General features: G+C 38.6%; 1 protein-coding gene across 1 annotated transcript in view; it reads left to right on the top strand.

Annotated features, from left to right (window-relative positions):
- Window positions 1–11,556, top strand: part of FSIP1 (fibrous sheath interacting protein 1) — a 182,372-nt gene that overhangs the window by 23,944 nt on the left and 146,872 nt on the right. Inside the window, exons 6-8 of the mRNA XM_014534772.1 lie at window positions 2,946–3,044; window positions 5,346–5,470; window positions 6,017–6,127. Coding sequence (XP_014390258.1) covers window positions 2,946–3,044; window positions 5,346–5,470; window positions 6,017–6,127 — 335 coding nt within the window. The remainder of the gene's footprint in view (window positions 1–2,945; window positions 3,045–5,345; window positions 5,471–6,016; window positions 6,128–11,556) is intronic.

Here is an 11,556-nt window from a genome sequence, read left to right as displayed (position 1 = left end):
TATTTTAATGGGAAGTGCATTGAATTTATAGATTGCTTTGGGTAGTATGGACATTTTAATGATGTTGATTCTACCAATCCATGAACATGGTATGTTCTTCCATTTGTTTATAGAAGATCTCTTTTTTCAACGTCCTGTAGTTTTCCAAGTACAGGTCTTTTACCTCCTTAGTTAAGTTTATTCCTAGTTATCTTAAATTTTTTGGTGCAATGGTAAATGGTTTTTTTGTTTGTTTGTTTGTTTTTTTAGTTTCTCTTTCTGTGAATTCATTATTGGTTTATAAAAAGCCATAGATTTTTGGGTGTTAATTTTGTATCCTGTTGCTGAATGCATTTATTAAGTCTAGTAGTTTTTTGATGGAGTCTTTAGGGTTTTCTATGTACAAAATCATGTCTTCTGTGAATAATGGCAGTTTTACTTCTTTTCTAATTTGGATATCTTTTATTTCTTTTTCTTGTCTGATCACTATGGCTACTACTTCCAGTACTGTGTCAAACAGGAGTGGTGAAAGTGGGCATCCTTGTCTTGTTCATGTTATTAGGGGAAATGGTTTTAGTTTTTGTCCACTGAGTATGTTGTTGGCTGTAGGTTTGTCATATAAGGCTTTTATTATGTTGAGGTATGATCCCTCTATTTCCACCTTGCTGAGAGTTTTTAATCAAGAAAAAGTGTTGAATTTTTGTTGAATCCTTTTTTTCTGCATCAATTGATATGATTATGTGATTTTTTCCCTCTCAATTTGGTTAAGTGATGTATAACATTTATTGATTTGCAGATATGGTACCAGCCTTGCATTCCTGGAATAAATCCCTCTTGATCATGATGTCTGATCTTTCTAATATAATGCTGGATCTGATTTGTTAGAATTTTGTTGAGGATTTTAGCATCTATGTTCATCAGGGATATTGGCCTATAACTCTCTTTCTTTGCAGTGTCTTTATCTGGTTTTGGGATTAGGGTAATGCTGGCTTCATTGAAAGAGCTTGGAAGTATGCCTTCCTCTTGAATTTTTTGGAATAATCTGAGAAGGGTAGGTTTTAGGTCTTCTTTGAATGTTTGGTAAAACTCCCCTGTGAAGCTGTCCAGATCAGGGCTTTTGTTTGATGAAAGTTTTTTGATCATTGCTTCAATTTCTTCCATAATTATAGGCCTATTCAGATTTTTTGATTTTTCCTGATTGAGTTTTGGAAGATTGTATTTTTCTAGGAATATGTCCATTTCATCTAGGTTGTTCATTTTGTTGGAATAGAGTTGTTCATAGTATTTTTTTTTACAATCCTTTGTATTTCTGTGGGCTCTGTTGTTATTTCACCTCTTACCTTTTTTTCTTTTCTTGATATCATGTTTGCTCTCTTTTCTCTTTCCTAATTCTCTCTTCTCTGGTGTTCACTTTTATTGGGGTTATTGGTGTTCTTTTCAATAATTATAACAATTATTCATATTCTGAGAACTTTAAAAAGATTCAGTGTTGAAATTTATCGAATGCGTTTCAATACCTATTTAAATTATCCTAAAGTTTTTCTTACTTGACTAACTTATTTAATGTTTTAAAATTAATAGATTTAAATACTTAATGAATCTTTTATTCCTGGGTCAATATTTCTTGGTTATGGAGGATTCTTCTTTAAATTCAGTACCACATTTGAATGGCTGATTGAGTCAGAATTTTTGCATCTACATTTATAAGTGAGATAAGCTGTGTGTATTGACATATTATTAACTAAAGTCTATACTTGATTCACACATTTAGTTTTTACCTAGTGTCCTTTTCCTGTTCCATGATCTCATCCCGGATACCATATTTCATTTACTCCTCATGTCTCCTTAGGCTCCTCTTACTATGTGCTTTCTCAGGCTTTCCTTGTTTTTGATGACCTTGGTAGTTTTGAGGAGGACTAGCCAGGTATTTTGTAGAATTTCCAGCAATTGGGATTTGTCATGTTTTTCTCATGATTTGACTAGGGTTGCATGTTCTTGGAAGACCAAAGAGTGAAAGTGCCTTTCCATTACATCACATCATCCTATCAACATAATTTATCACCATTGATGTTAACTTCGGTCAGCTGGCTGAGGAAGTGTTTGTCAGATTTCTTCATTGTAAAGTTCCTCTGTTTTTACCCCCTTTCCATACTGCCCTCTTTGGAAAGAAGTAACTATGCTCAGATCATACCTAAGAAGTAGGGAGTTGAGCTTTACCTCCTTGAAGGCAGAGTATTTACATATATTATTTTGAATTATTCTGCAAGGGGGATTTGTGTATTCTCCCTGCTTATTTATTTATATCAGTATAGACTAATGGATATTTATTGTATCCTTTGTGTTATAATCCTATAGCACGTTATTTTGTTGCTCAAAAATTTTCCAGCTTTGGCCATTGGGAGCTCTTTCAGTTGACTCCTATGTCCCTTAGACATACCCCCATCATTTGAGTTCGGTTGAGCACTTTCTTACTTTCTGGCATTAGAAGATGCTCCAGACTCATCTGCTATATATCCTACCCGAGTCCTAGATTTAGCCATTTTCCAAGGAACCCTGGTTCCTCTGATTGAAAAATATTGGAAACCAAGAATTGGATGTTAGGTGTGCTTGTTGCTGCCAGGGAGTTGTTAATTCTAGGCCCTCCAAGAAAGGAAATATTTATCTGTATAATAACCTATCTATACATATTTCTATTTGTAACCATCTGTATCTATATTAAGATAAACATTAGTCCATACTGATGTTTCTGATCTTATTACCAAATAGATCATTCTAGCCTTTTCCCCTTGCTCTTCTGTAACCTTCACTCCAACAGGGAGAAATCTGGCTCTCACCATTGGCCACCTCTTTACTTAATTGTTCAATTCCACCATATATGTTTTTCTCATGATTTGATATCAAAATTATGTACACAATTCCTTATTTATTTTATGTGTATTAAACAAATGATTTTTAAAAATCAATAGATCCTTCTCGCTGTAAGCATGAAGACACAGTTTTCTCAGTGTTTCATACTCAAGTACCTCCAGAAGAATATGAAAACCAAATGCAGAATGCCAATCAAGGTATGCTTGAATTTGTGTGTGTGTGTTTTTTTTTTTTTACGTATCGTCACAGGAAAGTACTAGCTATATACAGAAATATCCACAGATGAGATGATTTGATGTGATTTAATCAGGAAGTGGGTGGAAGTAGGTGAGGTTCTAGATGAAATTAGATTGGTCATTGTTAATCAGTTAGTTGTTGAGGATTCATTATACAATTCTTTCTACTTTAGGATGTTTAATATTTTATATAAAAAGAGTTAAAGAAAAGCTGGCTGTACGTAATGAAAACCTAGTTAAGCAAAAAAGAAAATGTATGGAAAGAATCCTGGTGGTAGACATTCACTTTTATTCCCAAGATCATATTCTGTAGGTAGTCATTGAGAAGGAGACTATTCCAAAATCTTAGAGACCAACTGATCCAACTTGGGTTAGTGCTTAGTGCTGGTCCAGCCAACTCTTCCTACCCAGTATGGGTTGGGTCTCTATAGGAATATGGCAGCTTCTACCAGGGATCACCACCAGGATGGAGAGGAGGAGAGGACATATCTAGTGAGATAATTTTGACCAAACAATCGAATGTTTTCTACAATTTTTTAAAAGTATATTTTAAAGAAACTCTTATGTAGATCTGGATGCATTTAATTTGAGTTATTTTAATGCTGTATTATTTAAGAATACAGGAAACTTCAACTGTATGATAAACCTTATATTTCAACTTAAAAGACTATTTACAACTTGGGTTATGGAAAAAAAGTTACATATTTTATATCTAAGGAAACCATTCACCAAAACAGTAACTGCTACTTTAACTATTGGTAGTTGATTTAAAAAAATTATATAATTGATTAGAACATAAAACCCAAATTATAAAGCACAGATGTATTTGTCTAGAAACTTGTAACTTAACCTTGAATAAAAATTGATTTTACTCAAACTTATTTTTGTTTGAAAAGAATTTAAAACCAAAGATATTATTCTTTTTCTGGTTCTTTCCAGATATTAAAATTTATTGTTTAATGATTAAATTTGTATTAAATCTTGGATAATTAGCTACAAATACCCTTAATCCTTTTTAATGAGGTAACCTCTCTTGTAAAAGAAAGATAACTTTTAAGTAAACCTTGTCTGGATTGAGCTGCTGGCTGGTGTTTTTTCCTTTTGGACTTGAATGTGGCAATCTATCCTATTTTGTAGGGTGGACTCCACTTGTCATTTAAGAAGACTCTCCTTCTTAAACTAATGCATAGTTTTAAAGCATTCTTGCACCAGTGGGGTCCCTCAGCCTGGCCTGTGGGGATTGGGCTGAAACCTCCTCTCCGACATCCCCTGAGGGATCCTGGATTTCAGGAGGGCACAGGCCAGGCTGAGGGACTCCACCCGTGCACTGGGCCTCAAGTCCTATATAATAAAAGGGCAATATGCAAATTGACCAAATGGCTATGACGCTCACTGACTACCAGGGGGCAGACACTCAATGCAGGAGCTGCCTCCTGGTGGTCAGTGCGCTCCCACAGGGGGAGTGCTGCTCAGCCACAAGCCAGGCTGATGGCTGGCGAGCACAGTGGCCCGCCTCCGCGGCAGTGCTAAGGATGTCCGACTGATGGCCATCAGTCAGACATCCCTTGAGGGCTCCTGGATTGCAAAAGGGCGCAGGCCAGGCTGAGGGACTCCCCCTGTCCCCACCGAGTGCACGAATGTCATGCACCGGGCCTCTAGTATTGGATAAAGGGAATAATAGTGCATAAGCATTTTTCTTACCCTTGTTTTGAGCACTCAGGATATGAACAACTCAGAGGCTGGTTGAGAAAACTGAAAAAGTAGGATGGGCTTCAGGAGTTTGTGATGATAGGCTGCAGAACACCCAGGACACTTATGCCCAGATTTTACTTAAAAGACAGGTTTGAACAAAAAGTTGATTGCTCTGAGAGGGTGATGGCAAATTAATAAAGAATCTAGTCTCTCAGGGAAAGTTCTCTTTCATATAAAGACTCAAGTAAAATATATTTTAAAATTCCCATAACATCAGAACTTTCTCCTTTATATGAATCATAGTTCTTTTCACATTCCCCATGATTCTAAAGGAATCAACAGCAAGCAGTTTGATACATGGTAATGAATAACAGAAATTTTATGAGAACTTCATTGTAAATTATGTAGCACATTTATCTTTTTAAGAATAAATCTCTATATATTAGGTTTCTGGATTTGGAAATTAGAAGTTCTTCTAATGTGTGTTTTACTTCTTATATATGCTTAAGGTAAAATTTTAGCTTAATGACAATTATAATTATGAAAAAATTTTGAACTTTTTAATATTAGATTTTACCTGTGTTGTGGAAAGAAATGAGTCATTGATCAAAGCAGAAAAGAACCCCTTCTCAAATACAGAAAAGATTGAGCTCAGGGGTAAACACAGCCAGGATTTTATTAAGCGAAACATTGAGGTATGTATTTAGAAATTTAGAAGCCAGAATGTGGACTAAATGAGTTGTGATAATGGATATAGTTGTGTTTAGTGTCTTTAAATATTTTTTTTGACTGTGATACATGTATATGATCTAAACAGCATATGTGACTGAAAGAATAGTTTTATGAACCAGTACTTTACTATTTTCTATTTAATTTTATCTTATCCTCTCCTACTCATCACATTTATTCCAAAAACCAGAAAGGAATGCCCCAGCAAATATGTTTTTTGCATTGATATAATATAAAGAGAGGTGAGAAAATTGCTTGTGTTTTATTTTATAAATAAAACATTTGTTAAAAAGGTAACATGAGGGTTTACTTATAGCGAACATATCTTTGCTTGGAGAACACACCTATACCAAAAATTGACATAAAATAAAATTAATTGGCAAATGAAAATGCCTAATCTCACTAATTTTACTTTGTGTATCTATACTGTAGTAACCTCAGGTTTCATGTTTATTTTCCTGAACTATGAATTGCTTTGAGTTTTTAATATTTTTCATTAATACATTCTGTAGTTGGCCAAGAATTCAGGGAAACCAGAGGTTATGATCGACAGAGAGAAGAAAAGGCTGGTTGAACTTCTGAAGGACTTAGATGACCGAGATTCGGGGCTGTCCAGTTCTGGGGTATGTAAACTCTGAGAGTCACTGACCTCTACACTTCTTAATATATATTTTTTAATCATGTTATTGACCTATTAGTATACATTCATAATCATTTTTAAGATTATGAGATAATACTGTCTGACTTTAAAAAATCTTATTTACAGATTTGTATTGACATTTTCAAATTTATTCTTGGTCAATTCATTATTGACTTCCAAAGGATTATTTTATGTCATTATAAGAGTTACTACACATTGGTTATCACAATAATAACTCTGCCTGTGATGTAATGGGCTTAGTACTGATGGTGTATAATGTTTTGCTCAGTATCCTGTTATTTTGGACATTTCCTATTCTCCCTAAACTGGCTCCATGATATTTCAGTGTAGCGTTTAGTAAACCTAAAGAACGCTGTCCTGCTCCTGCCAGTTAACTTGGAGCATTCAGTTCCCTCATGAGTCCGGGGGAGCGAACAGCATGTGATTCAGGGTGCAAGTACCAGTATTTATAGGGCCCTGGCAAGTCACATAAGGAGTGCAGTGGCTCAGCATTTGCACTTACTTGCATACTAAACTTATAGCAATATTCTTTACTTGTACAAACAAATATGTTGTTCTGTGTTCCTTGAAGCTCTTAGCTTTGTCATCTAGTTTTTATTCCCCTACATTGAATAGAGACGTAATGTAGTGAATGCTGCTAGCACCCTGCTCAGATCCCTTTTACCTGGCACCTGTGTGTGCATCCACCCTCCCTAACCTGCCCTCTCACTCAAGATGAGATCAGCTCTGTGGTGCAGTTTGTCCTCCAGAGCTTCCGCAGGGGTCAGCAGGTCTTCAGCTGAGACCAGTCCTTGCTTGGCTCTGTTTCCTTGGCCTTGGCCAAGTCTGCTTCTCTCGCTCCCCGCTCCTCATAAGAGGCACTCGGCTGAGGCTTTGCCTTTTCATTTGGGGAGGTACAGTGTCCTCAGGACTTCACCTGTGTGTTATTGGCCCAGCTGTGTCACAAAGCCATTTGTTTGCCGAGTTGCTGGGATGCAGTTATTTCACTCTCTCATTTTTGTAGCAGAGGAAGGCAAGGAAGAAAACTGGAAAAGGGGATCAGGTCAGTGTACAAGTGTCTGTCACAGATGGGTATAGAACCTCTGGATCTCTCTTCCAGGTCTTATAACATTTTTTTTATAATCTTTATCTTTTTTGTCATTTTGCTCATATGAACTCATTTTACAGTTTTCTAAGTTGGATTTTCAATCATGTCTGTTCCTCTATTTCTGCTATTTAGTTACTTAGCCCTCTTTTGAGATTTATTTTTATCCTTAATGTTCATTGATTTTAGAGAGAGAGGAAAGGAGGGAGAGAGCAAAGGAGGAAAAGGAAGAGAGAGAGAGAGAGAGAGAGAGAGAAAGGAGAAACATCAATTTGTTGCCTCCTGTACATTTCTTGACCTGGGATTGAACCCACTACCTGGGTATGTGCCCTGACCAGGAATTGAACCTACAACCTTTTGGTGTAAGGGAAGTCACTCCAACCAACCGAGCCACCTGGCCAGGGCCTACTTATTGTTGTTTTTTGAACTAATTTATGCTGAGAGTTTTTTTCTGCAAGTCCTCTAAGGAGAAAGAGGGTTCTGTCTTATTGTCTGGCATGGGAGATAGACATTTTATACAGAAATTCTATAAAGCCAGGTAGATAATGGCATATGTTGAAAAAGAGATTCTGAGGAGGAAGATATGAAGTGCCGCAGAAGACTTTAGGAACACGTTGAGGAGGAGACCCATCTACTGTATTCTCAGACCGCACCAGATTTCATGTCATTCCTCAAATCTGCTGTATTCTTCTGTGTGCCCTTTACTTTATGGAGCGCCCCATCACTTCCTCTCTGATAAACACCTATGAGACTTAAAAAGGATGACTAAAATGATAATTATGTCTTAATTCCCCAGAACTCTTGCCCTCTGGTTGTTCCTTTTACTGGCATGTTTAATTATGTGGGTGTAATATTCTCTTGAATCTCTCTAGGATACTTAGAATTTTTAAGAGATTTACTCCTGGATTGGGAACTCACACTTAAAACTAATGTCACTTCCCAAAGCCAGATGCCTCTACTATCATCTTCCCAGCAAAATGGGTTTTGCATCAGATCTCATATTACATCTAACTCAGTACCAAGTGGGTGAGGCTGGTTGTGGACCCTTGGTTACTAGCCTGGGCCCTAGCCGTAAAGGAGGATGGTGAAGAGCATTTTCTGGGTTCTGTCTTAGGGAGGCAAGCTCCTAAAAGCTACAGATTTCCCACACATAGCAAGGGTGTCTAGAAGGTGCTAGACAGACAGAAAAATACTGTAACATCTACTACATGTTACATATAATTTCTGTCTGCAACTGCATAGTGAATGGAGCATTTATATTTCTGTTGAAGTTAATCTGACATGTTCTTTTACCTCCAGTGTCATTAAAAAGAATTCCATTCAGACAAGAATTTAAAATTTATTAACCAATATTTAGTCATTGTGATTCCATAATTTTACTTTTTGGTGGTACTTTATTATTTCTCATTTAAGTAACACAGTATTTATATCACTTTTATTTAGGAAAAATTAACCAGGGTTTCTTACTTGTGAACAGCTAGGTGATATTATTTTTAAAATAACTATGTATGACTTTCATGTGCCAATTTCCAAGTGTATTTAAAATGTTTATTACTGTATCATATTCTTGTAGGGGTATACTACAATTGACTTATTTTTAGACATTTAGGCTTTTTGCCTATATTTATTACAAATAACTTGGAAAAAATGTATTAGTCACTGTTCTGGGTTACAAGAAACAGAGATGGACTTTGGTTAAAAAAACAAAAACAAACCCAAAACAGAAACTGAATTTATTGGGAGGCTTGGGTAGTTCACAGACTCATGGAAATTCGGAGAACCAGGTTTGTAAACCACACCGATATCAAAGTGGACAGAAACAAGGCCACAAAAACTCCTCAGAAACAGGCTGCTTCAAGCTGCACCGTAGTCCCAGCCACTCCCGAGGGGTGGTCACTGCTGCCACCTTCACTGCTGCCAGCACTGGCCTCACTGCCACTGCTGTCCCCTAGTCACTCCCCCGGTTTCCCTGCACCTTCGCATCTCTCTTTCTCCCTCAGAGTCAAGGTTCAGGGTGTTGACTTCCGTTTGGCCGAATCCAGGTCACTTGCTTGTCTTCTTGATGCCAGTGGGCAGGGAGAAGGAGTGTCTGGTGGGGACCTATCTCCTACCAAGACTCATGCAGTGTTTGTTTTCACTGAAACAAGAAGGGAGATTTCATGCTAGGGTCAAGGGGAGACACAGAAACCTATGTCTTTCTGCATAGGTTTTAGCATGTATTACATCTAGGGATTGATTCCTGGTATGAGTGTCCTGGTATGAAATTCTTAAGCTTCCTTGCCCTCCACCTGCCCCTTTATTTTAAAAATGTTCTTCATGATTCTTCTGTCATCGTACTACATGCTTCCCTGTGTGATCTCACCCATTCCCATGGTTCAGGGTTTCAGGCCACTATAGATGTATGGGTGAGTCCGAAGTACTCATTTCTAACCCAGTTCTCTCCCTTGAACTTCAGACATCTGTTTACCTAACACAATCTGTGGATATCCTACGGACATCTGTGCAAATATCAAAAGGTCCCAAACATTTACCGTCTCAAACCTAACACATCTGTGTTCCCTAGTTTGGTCAATATGATTAACATCCCCCTCATTGACAATATCAGGAAGTTAGTGTTTATCCCTGATCCTTCCTCTTCCCTTTACCCTTCCATCACATTATCTCTAGCATCTGTAAATTCTACTTCCTAAGTTTCTCTGGAGTCTGTCTGTCTTATATTCTGCACTCCCAGGAGACATTCCTCAGTTCAGGCACTTATCACTTTTGTTTTAGATTATGAAGTTTGCTTCTTAACTGGGTTTTCTGCCTCTAATCTTGCCCTCACCAGCTGCAGTTTTAAAGTGCATGTTGTTTCTTTTATTAAGATATGATTAAGTTTGATTATTTCTGCCAGGAAGCCTTTTCCAACCACTTTGTCCCTTCCTGTCCAACTAACAGAGGGTAGTTGACCCTCTCTGGTTCCCAAGGTGCCCTAGGCTTACTGGTGAGCTTCACACCTTGTTAAAATCTTGCTGCCAAGAGACTGAGAACTCCTTGAAGGCAGAACCTTGTGAGATTCATGTTGAATCACCAGTGTAATGCCGACACAGAGTAGGCACTCAGTATGAGATTTTTAAAAAAATTATTGACAGCATTACAAATGTCTCTCATTTTCTTCCTTTTTGTCCCCCCTCCACCTCAGGCCTTCCCCATACTATTGTCTGTGTCCATGGGTTGGGCATATATGCATACTAGAAGCCCGTTGCACGAAGATTCGTGCAATAGGCCTTCCTTCCCCTGGCTACCAGCATTGGTTTTCCTCTGGCACCCAGAACCCAGGCCTTTGGTCCGGCCGCAGTGGAGAAGCCAAGCCTCGAGGCTAGGCTTCTCCCCTCTGGCTGCAGCGAGGCTTGGCTTCTCTGCTGTGGCCGCTCCCGCAGTGGAGAAGCCAAGCCTCTTCAGTCTTCAGTCTTCACTCCAGCCAGAGCCTTCAGTCTTCGCTCTGTGCCGGTGTATGCAAATTAACCGCCATCTTTGTTGGGTTAATTTGCATGCTTGTTCTGATTGACTGGTGGGCATAGCAGAGTGACACCAATTTGCATGTTTCTCTTTTATTATTGTAGACTAGAGGCCTGGTGCACAAAAATTTGTGCACTCGGCGGGGGGGCCCCTCAGTCCGGCCTGTGCCCTCTCACAGTCTGGGACCCCTCAGAGGATGGCCACCTGCTGGCTTAGGCCCGCTCCCCGGGGGGTTGGGCCTAAGATGGCAACCAGACATCCCTCTGGCAGCCCAGGAGCCCTCGGGGGATGTTCGACTGATGGCTTAGGCTCGCTCTCCATGGGGAGTGGGCCTAAGCCGTCAGTCGGATATCCTTAGTGCTCCCACAGAAGTGGGAGAGGCTCCCACCACTGCTGCTGCGCTTGCCAGCTGTGAACCCGGCTTCTGGCTGAGTGATGCTCCCCCTGTGGGAGTGCACTGACCACCTGTAGGCAGCTCCTGCATTGAGTGTCTGCCCCCTGGTGGTCAGTGCACATCATATTGAGCAGTTGAGCGGCCTTAGCATATCATTAGCATATTACACTTTGATTGGTTAAACAGACGACTGGACACTTAGCATATTAGGCTTTTATTATACAGGATTATAAGGGGGTTTTTATATCCTAGATAAAAATTATTCTACATCATGATTGTGGTGGTTACACTACTGTGTATATTTATTAAAACAGTATTTGTAATTTCAAATGGAAGATTTTTTAATGTATGTGAATTACAATACTGACTTTTAAAAGGAAATGTTAAAAAATTATCAAGTGATGTAACATTTTGC

The sequence above is a fragment of the Myotis brandtii genome, unplaced genomic scaffold (genome assembly GCF_000412655.1).
Source record: "Myotis brandtii unplaced genomic scaffold, ASM41265v1 scaffold133, whole genome shotgun sequence".
NCBI lineage: Eukaryota > Metazoa > Chordata > Mammalia > Chiroptera > Vespertilionidae > Myotis > Myotis brandtii.
This window is presented reverse-complemented; position numbering and strand designations above follow the sequence as displayed.